The sequence below is a fragment of the Acinonyx jubatus genome, chromosome B2, assembly GCF_027475565.1.
Source record: "Acinonyx jubatus isolate Ajub_Pintada_27869175 chromosome B2, VMU_Ajub_asm_v1.0, whole genome shotgun sequence".
NCBI classification, from domain to species: Eukaryota; Metazoa; Chordata; class Mammalia; order Carnivora; family Felidae; genus Acinonyx; species Acinonyx jubatus.
This window is the reverse complement of record NC_069385.1, coordinates 121,729,641-121,753,921: the sequence shown is the minus strand read 5'-3', so window position 1 is coordinate 121,753,921 and position 24,281 is coordinate 121,729,641. Positions and strand designations below refer to the sequence as shown.

The 24,281-nt window shown below is 35.9% G+C and overlaps 1 protein-coding gene across 3 annotated transcripts in view; it reads left to right on the top strand.

The window, feature by feature from the left end:
* EXOC2 (exocyst complex component 2) overlaps nucleotides 1–24,281 on the top strand; it is a 267,798-nt gene that overhangs the window by 82,120 nt on the left and 161,397 nt on the right. For 2 of the 3 annotated variants that reach the window (XM_027040158.2, XM_027040159.2), the window contains exons 7-11: nucleotides 1,170–1,250; nucleotides 16,040–16,185; nucleotides 16,320–16,401; nucleotides 17,156–17,258; nucleotides 22,913–23,031. In XM_027040158.2, the coding sequence (XP_026895959.2) occupies nucleotides 1,170–1,250; nucleotides 16,040–16,185; nucleotides 16,320–16,401; nucleotides 17,156–17,258; nucleotides 22,913–23,031 (531 nt within the window). The remainder of the gene's footprint in view (nucleotides 1–1,169; nucleotides 1,251–16,039; nucleotides 16,186–16,319; nucleotides 16,402–17,155; nucleotides 17,259–22,912; nucleotides 23,032–24,281) is intronic. The other variant, XM_027040160.2, reaches the window with a different exon arrangement.

The window sequence follows — 24,281 nt, the reverse complement described above, 5'->3', positions numbered from 1 at the left end:
AGTTTTTGCCAAGGAAGTTATGTGAAACAATAAAATCCTGGGTGTTTTAGCAGCTATTATTTGGAAGAGACATATCTTTTATTTGCATCTGAATGCAGTTCCCAACTAACATAGTAAGTCTATCCTTTTCATTCTATAAATGTGAAAACAGGCTTACACAGGTTAAATCGCTTGCCTGTGCATATAATCAGTATGGGGTGAAGTTTTGTTCTGAGACTAGACAGCTTGAGTTCAAATTTTGGGTTTGGCTTTGTGAAGTTGGTCAACTTATTTAGTATCACTGAGCCATGTAATTTCTCATCTATGAAATAAAAATATTAGAACATGCCTCATTGACTTCCTGCCAGATGAACAATATTCATTAGAAATTTATGATTGTGTTTAACTTATGGTCATGGCTCAATTAATGTTTGCCTTTCTAATTTTATTATTTTTATTATGTCACAGTTTTGATTTGAAATTGTATTTGGTTATTTCATTTTGTAAATTTTCTTAATACTTTACCTAGATAAGCTTGATTTGCTCTGTTTAAAACCTACCCTCTAGTAGGTAAAGCAGTTTTTAAATATAAAGTTATTTTTCATAATGTGTATCAGAACCATGCAGACATATATCAATAGCAAAAAACACCAATGTCATTTGTATATCCACAAATTGATATATTGTTAGATATTACTAGATAGTTCTTGAGAACTTCCAAGGAAGTAATAACAGAATGAATAGAACATGAATAATATGTGTTTTGCCATTTTATGTCCAAGGCTGAAATGAAATATTTTGAGGTTGGTAGACTTCAAATACTAGTATTTCTGTTTTGCAGATGGTAAAACTGAGAAATAAAAATGACTTTCCTGTGGCCAAATATCAAAGATATTAGTTACTTACATCTCATTTTTCTTTTTTAATTTAACTGTGTTTACCACTTAGCCTGGATTATCAGATGATTTGAGTATATGTATTATGTACTATTTTAATAGTGTTAATCTGTGAATAACTTAGACTGGTGTCTGTTGGTTACTTTGCAGAGTTTTTTCATGTTTGTGCTTCTTTCCAGCAGTGAAAATAATATGACCTTTTTTTGTTTTTAAAGTTGTTTAAAAATGTCATTTTGATGTAATGTGTTCCCACCCACTAAAATAGCCCACACTTTAACTAGATGTTTTTTCTAGCTATCCATCAAAAGCTAGAAGCGGATGGAACGGAAAAAGTAGAAGGATCCATGACGCAAAAACTGGAGAATGTTCTGAACAGTAAGTTTTGTCCTCCTACCCAAAACTATTTATGGACTTTATAACAAGCTTTAATATAGTTCTTTGAGCTGGTTTCACAGAACAAGACAGTGAGTTGCATTTTAATATTTATTTCTAAATAGTAATGAATTAATAAATATAAACGAATAAAAACATTGAAAATGAATGTTCTGTTTCTGTTTGCATTTTGTTTATAAGAAATCATAATTTGAAAATAAGCCAGTATGCTTCTTAAGAAGTGAAACTTGCTAACATAAAAGAGACCAATATATAAATAGCATTATCAAATATTAAATAGTGCTAAAGCAGTAGCCAGGATTGTCATTGACCAGAAATCTGAAAAACATCTTCATGTATCTGACAGTGTTAATATAAATAATATTAGCTACTAGAATGACATATGTTTACATGTCATTTATTTATCTATGGCATGCCTTTTTCCAAAGTGAGTTTAAGGCAGCTTCATATTTAAGAGTGTTTCTAACTCTGACGCATTTTGTTGGAATTGTATGCCAAGAGAAACTGATAATGTACAGAGTTTGGGGTCCCATCCATTTCCTCTTATATTTCTCCCCCCCCCCCCCGACATCCTAGTTCCCAGCTATTTACCCTAATGATCTGGAAAAAAAATAATCAGATGAATTGATCCCTATTGTAATATTAGCAGCTTAAAAGTAAATTACCCTCTTTCACTCATACAATAAACATTTGACAAAGAGCAATAATGTCCAGGAGAATCTCCTTGTTTTTAAATGTAAGTATAGCAAATGATTTCCTCATGAAATAGGACTAATAATTAAAACATCTAAGAACCTTCACATCATATCTATAATGATTCTGTGAATGCAAGATCGTGATACTGAGTTAGTTTTGTACTTCTAGCTCAGTTTACTCCTATGAGTGTAACTTTCTGAACTTTTCTGTAAGTATCTATTTTAAAACCCCAGGGATCCCTGATAAAGTAGTTTCTGGAATGAAGCTTTAATTTGATATAGGCTTTCCTTGGTAGTAGAATTTGAGTACTTTGATTTTATCCTAAATTTGTGAGTTTAACAGCACTTTAAATATTTTTCCTTCTGGTGCTTTTGGGGGAGGGTTGTGGTTGTTGTTGTTATTATTTTGCCTTGAGATTTTGCCTTGTTTTTTTCTGAGAACCATCACCAGCTTGGTTGAAATTAATATATTCTGACTTCAAACCAAATAAACATTTATTAAAGCTATTTCTATATTAGCATAGTCAGATATTTTATGGTCTTGGAAAGATAGTTCTACTCATGGATGCTATTTTCACTGGGAAAATTGTCATCAAACCATGATACCTCTAAAAAAATTATTATTTCAGTAACTTTAATGTGACTTGTTGGACTTCAAGCTGTATTACAAAGCTGTAATCATCAAGACAGTATGGTACTGGCACAAGAACAGACACTCAGATCAATGGAACAGAATAGAGAACCCAGAAATGGACCCATAAGCATATGACCAACTAATCTTTGTCAAAGCAGGAAAGGATATCCGATGGAATAAAGACAGTCTCTTCAGCAAATGGTGCTGGGAAAACTGGACAGCGACATGCAGAAGAATGAACTTGGACCACTTTCTTACACCATACACAAAATAAAATCAAACTGGATGAAAGACCTAAATGTAAGACAGGAAGCCATTAAAATCCTCAAGGAGACAGCAGGCAAAAACCTCTTTGACCTTGGCCGCAGCAACTTCTTACTGAACACGTCTCCAGAGGCAAGGGAAGCAAAAGCCAAAATGAACTATTGGGACCTCATCAAAATAAAAAGCTTCTGCACAGCAAAGGAAACAATCGGCAAAACTAAAAGGCTACTGACAGAATGGGAGAAGATATTTGCAAATGACATATCAGATAAAGGGTTAGTATCCAAAGTCTATAAAGAACTTATCCAACTCAACACCCAAAAAACAAATAATCCAGTGAAGAAATGGGCAAAAGACATGACTTGAGACTTCTCCAAAGAAGACATCCAGATCGCCAACCGACACATGAAAAAATGCTCAACATCACTCATCATCAGGGTAATACAAATCAAAACCACAATGAGATACACCTCACAACTGTCAGAATGGCTAACAGTAACAACTCAGGCAACAACAGATGTTGCCGAGGCTGTGGAGAAAGAGGATCTCTTTTGCACTGCTGGTGGGAATGCAGGCTGGTACAGCCACTCTGGAAAACAGTATGGAGGTTCCTCAAAAAAATAAAAATAGAACTACCCTACGACCCAGCAATTGCACTACTAGGCATTTATCCAAGGGATACAGATGTGCTGTTTCAAAGGGACACATGCACCCCTATGTTTATAGCAGCACTATCAACAATAGCCAAAGTATGGAAAGAGCCCAAATGTCCATCGATGGATGAAGGGATACAGAAGATGTCGTGTATATATATACAGTGGAGTATTACTCGGCAATCAAAAAGAGTGAAATCTTGCCATTTGCAACTACATGGATGGAACTGGAGGGTATTATGCTATGCGAAATTAGTCAGTCAGAGAAAGACAAATATATGACTCCACTCATATGAGGACGTTAAGAGACAAAACAGATGAACATAAGAGAAGGGAAACAAAAATAATATAAAAACAGAGGGGAACAAAACATAAGAGACTCTTAAATATGGAGAACAAACAGAGGGTTACTGGAGGAGTTGTGGGAGAGGGGATGGGCTAAATGGGTAAGGGGCATTAAGGAGTCTACTCCTGAAATCATTGTTGCACTATATGCCAACTAATTTGGATGTAAATTAAAAGCAAAATAAAAATAAAAAATCAACATGAGGTAACACCTTATATTTATTTACACAATGCTATCTGTCAATTATATCTCAATAAAGTTGAAAAGAAAAGATAGCAAGAAAAGTCACTGTGGCACTGTACACTAACCAAACTATATCCCTATTGATCTTATAACCTTAATAATGAAAAAAAAATTAATGTGCCAGGAACTGTCATCTATAAAAACTTGACATATAATTCTAAGACTGTCTCATAATTTCAAGTATGTTTATCTAAACATTATACTTTCTCTTATTTTGAAGAGAATAATTTCTCTTATTTGGTCCTTTTCATGGCACTGACTCTTGAGACCACAGATCATAGAAGTGATTTTAACCTACATTCTCTGCTTGATGTAAGTTGAGGTGAAGGTGGCTGGAAGGAGTGTTCCTCCAACACACACACACACCACAACACAATTTATTCCAGGAATAAGCAAGTTGAATGAGATTAGAAAGGGAAACATTAAAGTACCTCACGATTTAAAGTTACTTTAATATGTACACTTAAATTCATAGTAAAACCAGGACCATAAAAAGACCTAACAACCTACCCCATGTGTCTCAGTTTCTCTTAACAGATTACAGAAAATGATCAGACACACTGCCATCTGTAACATGATATTACATGAACAGCACCATTACCAATAGCTTATGCTTATTTAGACAGCCATACTTGGTACTGGAATTCTATAGTACCACTGAAAGTACAGAGAACTGGAATCTGGGGGATAAGAAAAGAGCTCCATACCACTCCCAGGACCCGGTTGTACCCATGTCCTCAACTTCCATTCAGTAATCCCAAATTGACAGCTTGAAATCAATCATGATGGAATATTTACACATTGGAAAGGCTAATATTAAGGTTATTTTTCTTTTCCCTTTTTTTTTGTTTCTTTTCTGGAATGCCAATAGTTAAATGTGTACCAGCTTACCTCTGAGTAAGTCAGTTCCTTTTTTACAAACTTGGCTGGATACTCCTTAGTGTTTTAAGTTTTTGTCTTTCTTCTCTTAATTTTACACATAAGATTTGGGAGAAATCATTCACTCCCATTAAATTCAACTATTATCTCTATGTTAGTGACTCCAAAATCATATATACCTCAAGATGTTGGTTAGCTTAAGACTAATCTTTACATAAATGTGACACACACACGCACACACACACTGGAATGCTACTCAGCTATAAAAAAGAATGAAATATGGCCATTTGCAACAGTATAGATGGACCTTGAGAGTATTATGCTAAGTGAAATAAGTCATACAGAGAAAGACAAATACCGTATAATTTCACTTATATGTGGAATCTAAAAACCAAAACAGAACAAAACAAAACCCAGAATAATCAATAAAGAAAATGGATTGATGGTAGCCAAAGGGGCAAAATGGGTGAAGGGGATCAAGAAGTCCAAACGTCTAGGTTTTGTTTTTTTTTTTTAACTGTTTATTCATTTTTGAGAGACAGCACATGAGCAGAGGAGGGGCAGACAGAAGGGGACAGAGGGTCCTAAGCAGACTCTGCACGGACAGCAGCAAACCCAATGTGGAACTGGAACTCATAAGCTGCAAGAGCATGACCCGAGCCAAAGTTGGATGCTCAACCAACTGAGCCACCCAGGCACCCCACAAATTTCTACTTTAAAAATAAGTCATGGGGATATAGTAAATGGTATGGGTAATGTACTCAATAATATTATATTTTTTAAAAAGATTATATATATTTACACTAAATGTACAATTATTTCTTTTAATGAATACTCATATCAAAGAAGTTCCAAAGATAATTCAATCAGCCTTGGCTGTTTTAAGGGGATTCTATGAGAGCATTTCTTGTGACATCCCAGCATCATCTTATGGGACTTAGTCCCTAAGAGGAACCTTAAGGATTTCCCTTTGAGGGAACCCTGACAGAAGAGCTAAGGAGGGCAATAATCAGGAGCATGTCAGCTTTAGGGAACTTGGGACATGGGAACTAGACTGAGTCTGGGAAGACAGCTAGTCAGACTTTGACAAGAAGGACAGTGGAGGTGGACAATCAACTCTTAGACCCTCAGTTTACCTGCCTTTGACAAAAGCTAGGAAGTGGCATCCCACTCCATGAATGAAGATGCCATTGAGGAAGAAAAAAGATTTTAGCATCTATGGATCCCTTATAATCTAAAGAGTTTTGGGAATCTTTTGTGGGTGGTATAAAAACATACTAGACATACAATATGGAGTGCTTGCTCTATGTAAGGTGCTTGCTATTCTAAAAACTTTGGAAGACTTCTAAATTCTTCTTAATTATTCTAAAAATACGCATTAATTCTTAAACTTGCTTATGTTCCTGTAAGACAGGCGCTATTCTTTTTTTTATCACACCCAATAAATTAATTAACATTGATTCAGTAATATTTAATATATAATCTCTACCTTTTACTTGCTCCCAAAATATCTTTTATATCTTTAGATGTTTTTATTTTGCTTTTAATTTACATCCAAATTAGTTGGCATATAGTGCAACAATGATTTCAGGAGTAGACTCCTTAATGCCCCTTACCCATTTAGCCCATCCCCTCTCCCACAACTCCTCCAGTAACCCTCTGTTTGTTCTCCATATTTAAGAGTCTCTTATGTTTTGTTCCCCTCCGTTTTTATATTATTTTTGTTTCCCTTCTCTTATGTTCATCTGTTTTGTCTCTTAACGTCCTCATATGAGTGGAGTCATATATTTGTCTTTCTCTGACTGACTAATTTCGCATAGCATAATACCCTCCAGTTCCATCCATGTAGTTGCAAATGGCAAGATTTCACTCTTTTTGATTGCCGAGTAATACTCCACTGTATATATATACACGACATCTTCTGTATCCCTTCATCCATCGATGGACATTTGGGCTCTTTCCATACTTTGGCTATTGTTGATAGTGCTGCTATAAACATAGGGGTGCATGTGTCCCTTTGAAACAGCACATCTGTATCCCTTGGATAAATGCCTAGTAGTGCAATTGCTGGGTCGTAGGGTAGTTCTATTTTTATTTTTTTGAGGAACCTCCATACTGTTTTCCAGAGTGGCTGTACCAGCCTGCATTCCCACCAGCAGTGCAAAAGAGATCCTCTTTCTCCACAGCCTCGGCAACATCTGTTGTTGCCTGAGTTGTTACTGTTAGCCATTCTGACAGTTGTGAGGTGTATCTCATTGTGGTTTTGATTTGTATTACCCTGATGATGAGTGATGTTGAGCATTTTTTCATGTGTCGGTTGGCGATCTGGATGTCTTCTTTGGAGAAGTCTCAAGTCATGTCTTTTGCCCATTTCTTCACTGGATTATTTGTTTTTTGGGTGTTGAGTTGGATAAGTTCTTTATAGACTTTGGATACTAACCCTTTATCTGATATGTCATTTGCAAATATCTTCTCCCATTCTGTCAGTAGCCTTTTAGTTTTGCCGATTGTTTCCTTTGCTGTGCAGAAGCTTTTTATTTTGATGAGGTCCCAATAGTTCATTTTGGCTTTTGCTTCCCTTGCCTCTGGAGACGTGTTCAGTAAGAAGTTGCTGCGGCCAAGGTCAAAGAGGTTTTTGCCTGCTGTCTCCTTGAGGATTTTAATGGCTTCCTGTCTTACATTTAGGTCTTTCATCCAGTTTGATTTTATTTTGTGTATGGTGTAAGAAAGTGGTCCAAGTTCATTCTTCTGCATGTCGCTGTCCAGTTTTCCCAGCACCATTTGCTGAAGAGACTGTCTTTATTCCATCGGATATCCTTTCCTGCTTTGTCAAAGATTAGTTGGCCATACGTTTGTGGGTCCATTTCTGGGTTCTCTATTCTGTTCCATTGATCTGAGTGTCTGTTCCTGTGCCAGTACCATACTGTCTTGATGATTACAGCTTTGTAGTATAGCTTGAGGTCTGGGATTATGATACCCCCTGCTTTGGTTTTCTTTTTCAAGATTACTTTGGCTATTCGGGGTCTTTACTGGTTCCATACAAATTTTAGGATTGTTTGTTGTAGCTCTGTGAGGAATGCTGGTGTTATTTTGAAAGGGATTGAATTGAATATGTAGATTGCTTTGGGTAGTATTGACATTTTAACAATATTTGTCTTCCTGTCCAGGAGGATGGAATCTTTTTCTGGTTTTTTTTGTGTCTTCTCCAGTTTCCTTCATAAGTTTTCTATAGTTTTCAGTGTATAGATTTTTCACCTCTTTTTTTTTTTTTTTTCAGATTTATTCCTGAGTATTTTATGGGTTTTGGTGCAGTTGTAAATGGGATCAATTCCTTGATTTCTCTTTCTGTTGCTTCATTGTTGGTGATTAGGAGTGCAGCCGATTTCTGTGCATTGATTTTATATTCTGCAACTTTGCTGAATTCATGAATCAATGCTAGCAGATTTTTGGTGGAATCTTTTGGGTTTTGCATAGAGAGTATCATGTCATCTGCGAAGAGTGAATGTTTGACCTCCTCCTGGCCGATTTGGATGCCTTTTATTTCTGTTTTGTCTGATTGCAGAGGCTAAGACTTCCAATACTATGTTGAGTAACAGTGGTGAGAGTGGACATCCCTGTCTTGTTCCTGACGTTAGGGGGAAAGCTCTAAGGTTTTCCCCATTGAGGATGATATTAGCATTGGGTCTTTTATGTAGGGCTTATGATCTCAAGGTATGATCCTTCTATCCCTACTTTCTTGAGGGTTTTTATCAAGAAAGGATGCTGTATTTTGTCTAATGCTTTCTCTGCATCTATTGAGAGGATCATATGGTTCTTGTCCTACATTTTATTGATCTGATGAATCACGTTGTTTTGCGGATATTGAACCAGCCCTACATCTCAGGTATAAATCCCACTTGGTCGTGGGGAATACGTTTTTTAATGTATTGTTGGATTCGGTTGGCTAATATCCTGTTGAGGATTTTTGCATCCATGTTCATCAAGGAAATTGGTTTATAGTTCTCCTTTTTAGTGGGGTCTCTTTCTGGTTTTGGAATCAAGGTACTGCTGGCCTCATAGATAGAGTTTGGAAGTTTTCCTTCCATTTCTATTTTGGAACAGCTTCAAGAGAGTAGGTGTTTAAATGTTTGGTAGAATTCCCCTGGAAAGCCATCTGCTCTTGGACTCTTATTTTTTTTGGGAGATTTTTGATTTTCAGTTTGATTTGTTTACGGATTGTGGGTCTGTTCAAATTTTCTATTTTTTCCTGTTTCAGTTTGGTAGTATATGTTTCTAAGAATTTGTCCATTTCCAGATTGCCCATTTTATTGGCATATAATTGCTCATAATATTCTCTTATTATTATTTTTATTTGTGCTGTGTTGGTTTTGATGTCTACCCTTTCATTCTTTACTTACTGGGTCCTTTCCTTTTTCTTTTTGATCAAACTGGCTACTGGTTTATCAATTTTGTTAATTCCTTCAGAGAACCCGCTTCTTGTTTCATTGATCTGTTCCACTGTTTTTTTTTTTGTTTTTTTTTTTTTTTTGGTTTAAATAGCATTATTTTCTCCTCTAATCTTTTTATTTCCTGTCTTCTGCTGGTTTTGGGTTTTATTTGCTGTTCTTTTTCCAGCTCCTTAAGGCATAAGGTTAGGTTGTGTATCTGAGATCATTTTTCCTTCTTTAGGAAGGCCTGGATTGCTATATACTTTCCTCTTGTGACCACCTTTGCTGCATCCCAGAGGTTTTGGATTGTGGTGTTATCATTTCATTGGCTTCTGTATACTTTTTAATTTCCTCTTTAGCTTCTTGGTTGGCCCATTCATTCTTTAGTAGGATGTTCTTTAGTCTCCAAGTATTTGTTACCTTTCCAAATTTTTTGTGGTTGATTTCGAGTTTTTTAGTGTTGTGGTCTGAAATTATGCATGGTATGATCTCGATTTTTTGTACTTCCTGAGGTCTGATTTGTGTTCCAGTATGTGGTCTATTCTGGAGAATGTTCCACGTGCACTGTAGAAGAATGTGTATTCTGCTGCTTTAGGATGAAATGTTCTGAATATATCTGTTAAGTCCATCTGGTCCAGTGTGTCATTCAAAGCCATTGTTTCCTTGTTGATTTTTTTGATAAGATGATCTGTCCATTGCTGGGAGTGGGGTGTTGAAGTCTCCTACTATTATGGTATTACTATCAATGAGTTTCTTTATGTTTGTGGTTAATTAATGTATATGTTTGGGTGCAGCACATTGGGGGTATAAATGTTTACAATTGTTAGGTCTTCTTGTTGGATAGACCCCTTAGTTATGATGTAATGCCCTTCTTCATCTCTTGATACAGTCTTTATTTTAAAGTCTAGATTGTCTGATATAAGTATGGCTACTCTGCCTTTCTTTTGTTGACCATTAGCATGATAGATGGTTCTCCATCCCTTACTTTCAATGTGAAGGTGTCTTTAGGTCTAAAGTGGGTCTCTTGTAAACATCATATAGATGGATCTTCTTTTCTTATCATTTTTGTTACCCTATGTGTTTTGATTGGGGCATTGAGTCCATTGACGTTTAGAGTGAGTACTAAAAGATATGAATTTATTGCCATTTTGATGCTTGTAGAGTTGGAGTTTCTGGTGGTGTTCTCTGGTCCTTTCTAATCCTTGTTCCTTTTGGTGTTTATTTATTTATTTATTTTTGTATTTGTTTATTAATTTTTTATCTTTTCCCCCCTAAGAAAGTCCCCCTTAAAATTTCTTGCAGGGCTGGTTTAGTGGTCACAAACTCCTTTAATTTTTGTTTCTCTGAGGAACTTTTAATCTCTCCTTCTATTTTGAATGACAGCCTTGCTGGATAAAGAATTCTTGGCTGCATATTTTTCTGATTCAGCACACTGAATATATCCTGCCACTCCTTTCTGGCCTGCCAAGTTTCTGTGGATAGGTCTGCTGCAAACCTGATCTGTTTCCCTTATAGTTTAAGGACTTTTTGTCCCTTGCTGCTTTGATGATTCTCTCCTTGCCTCAGTATTTTGTGAATTTGACTATGATATGCCTTGTTGATGATTGGTTTTTGTTGAATGTAATGGGAGTCCTGTGTGCTTCCTGGATTTTTGATGTTTGTGTCTCTCCCTAGGTTAGGGATGTTTTTCGCTATGACTTGCTCACATAACCCTTCTACCCCTGTTTCTCTCTCTTCCTTTTCTGGGACCCCTATGATTCTGATGTCCTCTCACGATTGCTCTAGTTGTTAAATTGTGCTCTTTTGCCTTAATCTCCCTCTTGTTTTCTGCTTCATTATTCTCCACAAGTTTGTCCTCTATATTGTGATTCTCTGTTCTGCCTCATCCATCCTTGCTGCTGCAGCATCCATTTGAGATTGCAGCTCCATTATAGCATTTTTTATTTCATCCTGACTACCTTTTACTTCTTTTATCTTCACAGAAAGGGATTCTAATCTGTTTTTGACTCCAGCTAATAGTCTTATTATTGTGATTCTAAATTCTGGTTCAGACATATTACTTTTATCTGTGTTGGTTAAGTCCCTGGCTGTCATTCCTTCTGCTCTTTCTTTTGGAGTGAATTCCTTCATTTCATCATTTTGAAGGGAGAAAAGGAATTAATGAGGTAGAATAAATTAAAATTAAAATAAAATAAAAAATTAAAAACAAACACACACACACACACACACTCACACAAATCAAATAAATGATACTAGATCCTAGGTGTGTTTTGGTCTGGGTGTTGAAAGTGGCTTGATAGACTAGAGAAAAGGGGGGAAAGAAAGAAATCGTTTGAGAATTTGAAAAAATGAATACACTGATGTAGACTAAAATGAAATGATGGAAGTAAACTAGAATTTGAAAAAATTCACACAAAAGTAAAAAATATAGTAAAAAAAATAAAGAAAAATATTTTTAATAAAAATTGAAAGTAAAATGAATTTTTTTCTTTTTCTGTATTCATGAAAAAGAAAAGAAACGAAAAAGAGAAAAAGGAAGGGAAGGAAGGAAGGAAGGAATGAACGAAAGAAAGAAAGGACGAAAGAAACAAAGGAAGAAAATTGAATAGTTGGACCAGCTTACAGACTGAAATATGACTGCAATTACTTCGTTTCCCCCTAGAAGTCAAACTCTGAAGTGTTTTATAGTCCATAAGCTAAGCAGGTGGTGAGATTTGTGTTCTTGAAGAGTGAGGTTGGCCCAGTTGGTCAGGGCTTAGTGTTAATGGCTCCATTCTCCTCTAGATGGCAGTGCTAGCATATTGGGGTGGATTGTTGTGGTGCTTGTAGGTGCGTATGCGCATGCGCAGGAGCGGTGAAAATGGTGTCACCCAGCTACCCAGTCTCTAGTATTGGAACTCTGTTCTCCACAATCAGCAATTGTGCACCCGTCCTTTATCTTCAGCTTCCATCCACTCCCACTTCCACACTGTCCGTGACCAAGCCCCAGGCACCACCTCCCTCCCCAGTTTTGTCTCAGATGTGGCTGCCTTCCCCGCCCCCCCCCACCCCCCCACTTCTAAGGGAATGTGGCATCGACCTGCACTGCCCGTCTGCAGAGGGTTTCATCGAGCAATGGCCAGGTGCTGGCTGCACCCAGGAACGCTTGTGGCACCATGCTGTTGCCAATGCCTAGACACTGTGGCCATGTGCCAGTCCACCCCAGAAAAAGTTTGTGAGAGAGTGTAACAGTAGTGCCTCAGGGATTATGGAAAATCACAACACACATATGGTACCAGTCTTCACCCCCAACGACCTTGTTTCAGTACTAGCGAATGTGGCCGTTCTCTGGGGTCTCCTGGGCCCAGGTGGCCTCACAGCCTCCACCAAATGTCCTTCCAGCAGTGGAACTGCTTCTCCCTGTGTGGCCCAAGAACCTCCTGGACCCCACTCTGTTCCTGGGGATTTGCTCTTTCCACCAGAGCACCACCAGGTATCGAGCTGCAGAGTTTCAGACTGTGTGCTCCCCCTGTTTACCGTCTTAATGGGATTTAAAACCTCTCATTTCTCCTTTCCCCTTTCTCCCTTTTTAGTTCAGTCCCTGTGGCTGTCTCCAATTTTCCACTTTCTCTCCAGCTGCTTTTGGAGAGGGGTGCTTTTCCCATATTCCGCCCCCCCCATCTCCATCCTCTCTCCATGGCTTTTCTCTCCCCAAGTTCCCCTCTCCACGCCCCATACCTGCTGAATTCTATGGTTCAGGTTGTGCAGATTGTTGTGTTAATCTTCAGATCAGTTTTCTAGGTGTGCAAGATGGTTTAATGTTAGTTTGGCTGTATTTCATGGTCGTGAGACACACAAAAAATTCCCATGCTGTTCTGCCATCTTGGCTCCTCTCCATGTTGATTTGATATACATGTACATGTATCTTGCAACATGATTACCACCTTAGCATTAGCTAACACCTCTGTCACGTCACATAATTCCATTTCTTTTTTTGTGATGAGAACATTTGAAATTTAATCTAAGCAGTTTTCAAGCATATGATATATAATGTTAACTATATTCATAATACTGTGAATTAGTTCCTTAGAATGTGTTCATCTTCTTACTGGAAATTTGTACCCTTTATCAACATCTCCTCTTCCCCCCACCCTCCAGCCTCTGGTAACCACTATTTCTGTCTTAGTATCTATGACTTAAGTTTTTGTTTTGTTTTGTTTTTTAAGATTCCATATATGAGTGATACCATGTAGTATTTGTCTGTCTCTATCTGACTTATTTCACTTAAGGATGATACCCTAAAGATCCATCCATGTTCTCCTATCTTACAATGAGGAATATTTTACTGCTATTGTCAACATGACTATGATAGTGGCAGCCACAGTGCCATTACAACAGGCTTGCTCTTGGTGCTTGGGATGCATTTGTAACTGAGACGAACATAGTCACAGTCCAGTGAGTTGGAGTTAAGACACCCCTTGTGGGGAGAAATGACCAACTTACAGGTCTAGAGTTGCCCAGGGCTGGTATTTGTAAGATCAGGGTTGGTTCTGCAAACTATAAGACCTAAGTCATGTTTTTCACTACAATATAGCTCATTTAGTTTTGTTTTGTGGGTACACACTGGATGTTAAAACCCCTGCTAGCTGTCTTAAAATTGGGTGTTCTCGGTGTGAGAAGGTGGAGTGAAGATGTGGATGGATTGGTATGTGGGGGAAATTGTTCTTGGGAGACTTGACGGATGTCTAACTGATGGTTTATCTGCAGTGCCACTTCATGTGTGAACAGCACCGCTGAGTTTAGTGGTTTCGTTTTTCTTGTTAGTAGCCCTAGAGAATGAAGACATTAAAATACATTTTGTGAGCTTTTGGTGATTTTATCTGCTCACAGAAATCTTAGTTTCACTGCTTTCATTTTTTATTACTGATAGAATCATTCAGTTATCAAAGAGTTATGAACTCCCCAAATTTTATTGTGTATGCAGTAAAATTCACAATACAATAACAGTTTATGGATAAAAGTTATTTTTTAATTAAAATTATGATTTCTCTATGCACATATTAAAATTCTCCATATCTACCTTTCTGTATAAATCGTAATTTTATAGTCTAATTTCTGCCTATTAAATTTTCACTATAAAAGACTTAATGATAAGTGAATTTTTTACTTATACTTGTTTTCATACTTTTTAGAGGAGTTAAAATTATTAGTTGGTATTTTTTTGTTACCTTTAAAATACAATGAGTAAAACCTAATTTTGAGCTTTTATAGCTTTGTCCCAAATTCTTTTATTGTACACACGCACAAAAAAGTGCTTGGGAATTTAGTATCCACAGCCTACCGATTAGTAATCAGCCTTTTAAAACTATTCGGTCACATTGATGTATCTTTTCATTTATGAAGCCTCAGATCACAAAGTTTATATTTTTAAATGATAAATACTTAATAATAATTGTCTTTGAAGAAAAATGTTTTAACCTTTAATCAGATTTCAAATATTCATTTAGCCACCATTATGTGGTTTGATGGGAACAAGGGAATATATTTTTTTCTCATGTTACAGAAATTTAGCATTCTGCATTAAAAGCATGTGGGGAAAATGGCTATATTGACAAAGTTTTTATATAAGGTCTTTAAAATTTCAACAGAATTTCAACATTATTTAGATAAAACAATTATGTTACAAAGACAACTTTTAACGTGATCAGGCCACCCACAGTGTGGACTAAAGAATATGGCATGCAAGCCACCCAGTGAGACTGAGGTCATTTTTTCATCTTTGCTTAAAGTATAGTCAGTAGACCAGATAATGTAGAAGCTTTTTATGAGCAGCGATCAAATAGCCAAAAACAGTTACTCTTTTTCTCCCCTTTCTTTGTGGTTAATTAAAAATAATTCACAAGTTGAAAAAGTTAAACTATTTTTGTACATAGTAAATTTTGCTTTAGATAAGCAACTCTGTCATTATAGTGATTTGTATAGTTGGAAGACTTTTATATATATATATATATCATATATACATATATATATATATTATATACACATAATGTCCAGTTTGTGTATAATTTGAATTAGCTGATTTAAGAAGCAAGTATTCATTAATGATATGTTAAAATTTGTCATTTAAATTGCTTATGTAATTTTTGTGCCTGTTGCATGAACAGAAGATAATTTTACCAAGAAATAGGATTAGTTCTAAAATACTTCTTTTGAACAACTTTCCTGAAAGATATTTTTATTGTTTTATTACCATATAATGCAGATATTAAATCCAGAGAATTTATCTAGTATAGTACCTAGTATCTAGTATGCCCATGCATGTGCATGTGTGTGTATATGTGTGTTTTAACCTATTATCTGAACTAATGAAATAATCTAAGGACCCATAATTGCTATAAAATTTGGAAGAATAGCTAAAATAAATGTAGGTTCACATCAGCAATTTTATTTGGGCCTGGTAAATATAGTTATTTTTAATATACAAAAGGACTTTGTAGGAAAAGTGGAAATGTATTTTAACAAACCATAAAAGATCTCCAATATAGCTAACTTTAAAAAAAGTCTGTTGAGTTTTAATGTAAAGCTATAATAGTAGCCTAATATGCCTAACATTTTGTTTTATCTAAGCTTCTTTTGGTTTTTCTAAAATAGGAGCAAGTAATACTGCGGACACATTATTTCAAGAAGTATTAGGTCGAAAGGACAAGGCAGATTCCACTAGAAATGCACTCAATGTGCTTCAGCGATTTAAGTTTCTCTTCAACCTTCCTCTAAATATTGAAAGGAATATCCAAAAGGTAGAGTACATATTCATGTACCCATGGTTATGATGTCATAAATTTTAAAGAGTTATTGAGATAGTTTTTTATCGTAACCAAATGTGTTCATGCTACTTTACTGACAGTCTCCAAAATGTTTCTTTATTTTAAAGGGTGATTATGATGTGGTTATTAATGATTATGAAAAGGCCAAGTCACTCTTTGGGAAAACGGAGGTGCAGGTTTTCAAGAAATGTAAGATTTGTTTATTACTTTTAGATCTTCTACTTTACTTTTACAGGAAGAATGTAGAATGCATTCTGCAGAGAAAGTTATTTGAATTTTAATTTTTGTTATATGGTACTCTTTTTAAAATGTAAAACAGTTGCTTCAAAAATAAAATGGCTTTTCTTACCAAGATGTAGCAAAGATGAACAACCGCAGCTATAGGATAAGTTAGTCTTGTACATTCTGTGCTGCTTGTTAATCATAATGCTATTAAAAAAATCTTTTGTACTGGAAAGAATCAATTACAGATACTTTATAGAGATGGAAACTTAGTTTTAATCTTCTCTTTTCAGAAAAAACATTATGTTTATGAATTCTAACCTTAAAGTGAACTAACACAATTTTTGAAATTATCTCTAATACAAGAGTTATAAAAAGTAAGAAAAGCCTAAAATGTCCTATGGTAATGCCTTATCAACTAGGAGAAATATCATAGGGCTTTATTAAATTTCTAAATGAAATCCATAAGGACTCAGAAAACTTAATTTCATTTTTTTATTGTGGTAAATTTACATGCAATGAAATGTACAAACCTTACTTACATATTACAGGTCAGTGAGTTTGACAAAATGCTCACACCCATATAACCCACACCCAGCAAGTTTCCTTGTGCCTCTTTTTAGTCAACCCCTATCCCCCAAGGCAATCACTGTTCTACTTGCCATAATTTGATTTTAAGTCTCCATTTTCTAATCTTATATGTTCTTTCCTTTTTAAATAGATTATGCTGAAGTAGAAACACGGATTGAAACTTTAAGAGAATTACTTCTGGATAAATTGCTTGAGACACCATCAACTTTACATGACCAAAAACGTTACATAAGGTAAACCTTTTGCAAGAATTTTGACAAATCACATGTACCTTATAGTACTAGATACATCATTTGGGGGAAATTAGGAGACTGATGAAATGGTGAAAGGGAAGATAAATAGAAATTTAGTGGTATCCAGTATAGGACACCAAAATTCTTTTGTATACTAACAAATTTGGGAGTATTCAGGGCAAGAAAATTCTGCTTGTTTGGGGAAAGGGAAAGTGGCCTCATTGTTTAGTCATTTCTTCCTCCTGCTCAATAAGGATTTACCTAACCTAGCTGGACAGTGTGGGTGTTGCACTCTGTGGGCACCCAGAGATCACAGGCAGGGGCTTTTTGTCTGGTTTAGAGCACAACACTGTGACATTCTGGGTGGGAAATTCTTCATGCCACAAGAGTGGGCTGTGGCTCAGTGGTATAGAAAATTCTGAAAGGTTTTAGTATTGAGAAGAAAAAATAAATAAATTTAAAAAATTGCAGGAATATGAAAAGTGATGGATACCACAGGGTATGATGAGAAGAAGGCCTTAGAAGGAAGCATTATAGCAGGGTGGTAACTGGCTGTTCCCTTTCGGTGACTTACTTGCATTCTGTTTTCAGTTTCTTGATCTGAGATGACATGATAACACAATCTGTATCTTAGGGTAGTTATAAAGATAATCTAAGAATGCATTTAAGGATTTAATACAGCACCTGGCACATAAGCAGTAAATATATTACATACATATGTAATGTTTATACCAGGACTTGGAGATAAAGCATATGTTACAAACTTTTTATATCTATGATTTAAAAGTATTAACTTTTTTTTTTGAATGTGGCCTTTATTCTCAGAATAAGCTACTTTCCAAACTTAATGCCCTCTCTCTTTAATTAGTGAAGTTTATAGAGTATTCAGTACTTATAATATAATAGATTGACTATATATATTTATGCATTTGGCTGTTGTTACCATATGACCATTGAACATGATTTCCAGGTATGAAAAGAAGGTCTGGCCTGAAAGCTGCTGTGTTTGCAATGGTGGTGTGGACAATGATCCACACTCAAGACTTGCATTCTTGGTGATTCAGTAGAATAGTAGCAACATGAGCCTTTGTCATTATCAGCACATTTGTGTTACTAAAGAAGAAAGGGAGAGGAGGCTTTAGCAGGGGAGTAGAGAGTACTAACATTGATTACTGCCACTACCTGGAGTCTGTAGTACCCCTGGGCATCATGCTAGATGCACTATGTATATAAATTCTAATCCTGATAGTTACCTTGTGGAGGCATTTGTCTGATACCCGTTGTATATAGATCAGGAAATTGAACCTCAGACTTCATTCTTGCTCAGTGCACATGGCTAGCAGTAGGATTCCTCTGTTTGTCTGATTTCAGAGCTTATCTTTGCTTTTCTCTAAGCTGTCTTCATATAGGAAAGAATGTATTTGGGGGATTTTTCTGGCTTGTAGAATAATGGAAATCTAAAGCTAGAAATAAACTATATATATGTTAGTTCTCCATCTGCTTTTTTTTTTTTTTTTCCTTTACATGTAAAGAAAAGCTCCAGGAAGGTTAATCCTCTTGTCCAGGGATATACAGCTGGTTAGTGTCTTGTTGTCTGTGTTCCACCATGCTACTTAATTTTGCTTTGTATTTATATTTATGCTATTAAATTTGCCTATAGTAATATATTAAACCTTATTGAATGTACAGTGTCTTTATATAGTGGATTCCCATTTATATACATAATGTGTAGTTCTTGTAACTAGTTAATCTATTGAATATTATTTTAAAGATGGTAGGTGTTAAAAAAGATTTTTTCTAAATGGCCTGTTTAGGTGCTTTTTTTCCTGTCATTTAAAAGGGGAAAAGAATAAGAATGTTAACAAAAATGTCAAGTAGTTTACTTATTTTGTAATAATTATTTTTGATGCTTTGAGAAGACACTGAGCAATTAATCCTCCCCTTTTTAAATTAAGTTTTTAGTTATTAATAAATAGGAAAAATAACATCACAACCAGGTCAAGTATCTATTGGACTTTGGAATCTATGATGATAGGTACTGTGAACATCAGGAGCGGATGGAGAGGGCTTTATCAGCAAAGCATGTCTTTATTAGTTCTCTTACATATTCGGAAGTTTTGCATGGTGTGATTAAAAATCAAATTACTTTTGTATTTCATTTTTGTTCACTATTTTGTATAATTAAAAACTTTTGATTATTTTCACTCTTATTTTGTCTTGATTCTAGTAGCTTTAGTGAGAAGCAAAGTTATGTCATATATACTTCTTTCCATATGAATGTGATCCTATTCCTGGTAATTGTTAAAAATCATGTTAGAATATGGCTAAAAATTTTAATTCTTTAATTTTAAAATACTGAGGCTGTGCTCATAATTAGCATTCTTTACCCCTCTAAAAAAGCTGTTGTGTTCTTTGATACACAGTTTTAGAAGAAATAGTAGTTAACATGTGGCATGTTTTAAACAACGATCTTTGAAATGAAATACAGTTGAGTGTTAAAACAGTGTGGGGGTTGGAGCACCAACCGTCTGCCCAGTCGAAAATCCATGTATAACTTGACTCCCCTGAAACTTAACTACTTACAGCCTAATGTTGACTGGAAGCCTTATCAGTGACATGAATAGCCGATTAACACATTTTGCGTGTTACAGACTCTATTCTTACAATAAAATAAGCCAAAGGAAACGTTATTGAGAGAATCATAGGAAGATAAAATACATTTATGGTACAGTACTTAAAAGATCTTTGTATAAGTGGACCTACACAGTTCAAACTTGTGTTTTCAAAGGTTAGTTGTACTTATTGTTTACTACTAAAAGAGAAGAAGAAATGTATTCAGTTAAGTCGTGTAAGCAAGGAAAAGCCTACCACAGATTATACTTTTGAACTGCAACACTGTAGAATTTCTGAGAGAACACATTTATCTTTATATCACATTTAATGTAATACCCACTAATAAGATGCTGTAAAGGATTATTAGTAAATTTTGCAAGGACCTAGGCAACATACTAAAGGAGCTTATAATTTTAAAAGTTATTAAGCAAAGGAGCATATTGATTTCTCTTGCTGTATTGAGCTCTTGTAATGGACCCTTTGTATTCCTATTCAATAGTTTAAAAATTAAAAGGAAGCAGCTTTCCTAAAAGAGTATTCCTATATTTACCACTGACACTAAATCTGAGGATGTTATATGAGTGAAAGTGTTAGGAAAAAGTATTGTAGAAGTATTCGGAGGCAAAACAAACCTACCTAAGGAGAATGCTAAGACAAATTATCCCCAACAAGAAAGAATAAAATTATGTTTTTTGAAAAGAAATGACATAGTGTACTATTTGTCATTTTATATTCCAGATGAAAAAAGAGGAGAAAGCTTTGTGTGAGTGGAAGAACCAGATTATGTTGAAATATTTATGCCATACTAAATGTATTTTGTTAGATTGTAGTTTTATTTTTGGGTGCTGTTAATTGATTTGTGCCTTTCTCAACACAGACATAGCCTATTTGCAGTCTGTAAATAGACGGTTAAGGAGAGGGAAAAGGGCCAGCTCTTCGGCTTACTTTGAAGCAGTGCTGTACAGTGTGAGCTACATTGTTTAAAGGGCCCTTTTGCAGGATGATCCTAGGCTCTGCTCAGAGCCCAGGCTATCTGCATTAGCTTGTGAAGGTCAGGGTGGATAGTTCCTCAATGTGATTGATGTCAGATGTCTCAACATTTTATTTATTGCTTATTACAAAATGTTTCTCCTCTAATTAGCTGCTAATTGAGATATCAGTGAGTTAGGAAATACCTAGTACTAGAGGAACATGGAAGAGAAGCATCTGGTGTATCCCTCAGTGATTAGGATAGAGTCACAGCTTGTAACCATTAATTAAAATTTATCATTGAACAAAATTCTTTAACCTCAAGACAATAGTTAGCTTATGGTTTAAAAATAATTTCAAGACAATAAATTCAGCTTTTGGAGTTGCTTTAATTGGATTTAACTTATTGCAGTAGTCCCCACCTTGTCTGCAGTTTCAGTTGCATGATTTCAGTTACCTGCAGTCAACTATGATCTGGAAGCATCATCCTTCTGAAGTGTAGTCAGAAGGCCAGTAGTAGCTCAGTGCTACATCTCAGTGCCTACATCATTCCTCACACTTCATTTCCTCTTGTAGGCATTTTGTCATTTCACATCATCACAAGAAGGGTGAGTATAGTAAGATATTTTGAGAGAGAGCGACACTGCATTCACATAACTTTTATTATAGTATATTGTTATAATTGTCCTATTTTTATCAGTTATTGTTGTTAATCTTTTACTGTGCCCAGTTTATAAGTTAAACTTTGTCACATATATGACAAAACATACTATACATATAGGGTTCAGTACTGTCTGTGGTTTCAAGCATCCTACTCAGGGTCTTGGATCATATTCCCCCTTTGGATAAGTGGTGACTACTGTATGTTTATATATTTTGTGATAGCCGAGGGCCAAATCTGGAATTTGTCAGAAATTTTTCAAATGAAATGTATTTCAATTGTCATTCTGGGTTTGGATGTTTTATTGTACAAAGAAGATGTTAAATATTTGAAACTATTTAGAAACTAAGAAAAATGCCCATCTATACTACATTTTGTAGAGAAGTGTTTTCTCAAACAGTCATGAAAGTAGAGTTCAGACTTTGGAGGTTAAGTGTTTATTGTCACCGAATCTCTTCATGTAATAAAATAGCCTATTAGGATGTATAGAAAATGGTGTCACACTGCCATCTAGAGGCCATGTTTCAGAACAGAAAGGAATAAAAAAGCAATTGAAATCAAAAGAATATTCACTAGGTGTCCTCTGCTGGCTCCCACTTGTGTTTTCTATAATGGTTGAGAACTAAGTATGGAAACACTCTGTGAATTAAATATAAATATAAATTTAAGTTCTAAGGTTTTAGGATTATTGCAAGCTGTAAATTTGTCTTCTCAGTTGTTTTTGTATAAAGTCCTAATTTTTAAAAAATACAGTTTTATTGTTTATTTTTGCATGAAAAGAAATTTGAATATATTTTATTTAGAATGAACTATTAAAAGAGTTCCTGGGTGGCTCAGTTGGTTAAGCGTCCAAGGCTCAGGTCATGATTTTTGGCTCGTGGTTCGTGAGTTTGAGCCCCACTCGAGCTCTGTGCTGATGGTGCAGAGCCTGCTCGGGATTCTCTCTCTGCTCCTCTCTCTCTCTCTCACTCTCTCTCTCTCAATAAACAAACAAACAAACTTAAAAATTTTGAAGACTAATGTTAACAGGTGCTTTTACCATTTGATAAAATTTTAGGGTTTTTTTTTTCTTTTCTTTCTTTCTTTTTTTTTTTTTTTAGTGTTTATTTTTGAGAGCGAGCATGAACTGGGTAGGGTCAGAGAGAGAGAGAGAGAGGGAGACAGAGAATCCAAAGACAACTCCACTCTGTCAGTAGAGCCAGATGTGGCATGTGAACTCAAAAACTGTGAGATCATGACCTGAGCCAAAGTCAGATGCTTAACCGACTGAGCCACCTGGGCCCCCCTTATAAATTTTCAGGTTTTCTTAAAATAAGTAATGACTTAAAAGAAAAATGCTAGCTTTCCTTTATCCTTATTTATGGCTGTACAGAGGAAGCCTACTTGGTTAAACTTGGCCTTGTTTTTTCAGGTACCTGTCTGACCTTCATGCACCAGGTGACCCTGCTTGGCAATGTATTGGTGCCCAACACAGATGGATCCTTCAGCTCATGCACAGCTGCAAAGAGGGCTATATACAAGATTTGAAAGGCAAGTCTGCTCTTCTGGTGCATTATGCCATTCCTTATTGTCATGCCATTCCTTATTGTCAGTTTAATATTTGGAAATGCTTAATGATTAAGGGAATGATTAATTTTCTTGATATTTGTGCCTGGTTTTTGTCTTGTTTTGGTTTGGTTTTGGTTTTGCTCCTGGTTTAGCATTATACCTGAGTGATTAACAAAACGGGAGGGAAGGGAGAAAATTCTTGATTATGCCTATTTTATGGTTGGCACCCAGTGTTGACAAAGTTTCGGGAATAGTTAAACTTTTATGGGAAGCAACATGTTATTGTAGAAATATTAGTCTTTAATAAATGGTAGGAGTCCACTCACTATTCATCAAATATACGTTGAGCTCCGCTATGTGCCAAGTACTATGCCAAGTACAGATGGTGTTAAACTAACAAAAGATGAAATTATTGACAAGTAATATAAAGAAAAACCATCATATTGTGCGGGAGGAGAACGGAGGAGAATACGTTAGATGGCCATTTTTTTCTGAGAAAAAGAAACATTTACAAAGGCCCTGAGGTAAATTTTAAAGGAAGAAGTCACAGCTGCATTCACATTCAGGTTTATCAACTTTTATTTGTATAATTCTATCATTCCACAGATATTGGATATATTCAGTTCCTGCTGTGTGTTGGCCACTATTGGGTGCTAAGGATATAACAGTCAGTGTGGCAGACAGGGGCCTGGCTCACATGAGACTTATAAAATAGCAGGGGGCTATGGACAGGGAAAGTAGAAAGGACTAGTAGAATACAGTGTTACTTTCTAAGCCTGGGAAGTTCCTAGTGCCATGGTAGCAGCACTTAAGAACAGCATTCAAATCAGAGTTTTGAGGTCGCAGTGACATTCCAAAATCTGAAGGAAATAACACTTGTTTTGAGATCGGAATGATATATGTATGGGCCAGATGAAATAGAGGAGGAGAAGAGGAAAGACCACTCCAGGAATAAAAAACAGAATGTGCACAGGACTTCAAGCAAGAGATGGCCAGTGAATTCTCTGTGGCTGGAGCTTTGTGCACAATCAAAATGGCAAGAGTAGGGGCCAGAGTTAGGAGGTGCCAAGGCTTATATGGACCTTGTTAGCCACTTCAAGGGGTTTGGACTTGATCTAGAGGACATTGGGCTGACAGTTACAGGTCTGAAGTCTGAAGCAGGGGAAAGACCCACTGAGACTTAGTATTTGAAAGACTCCTTTGGCTTCCATGTAGTGAATGGATGAGAGGGA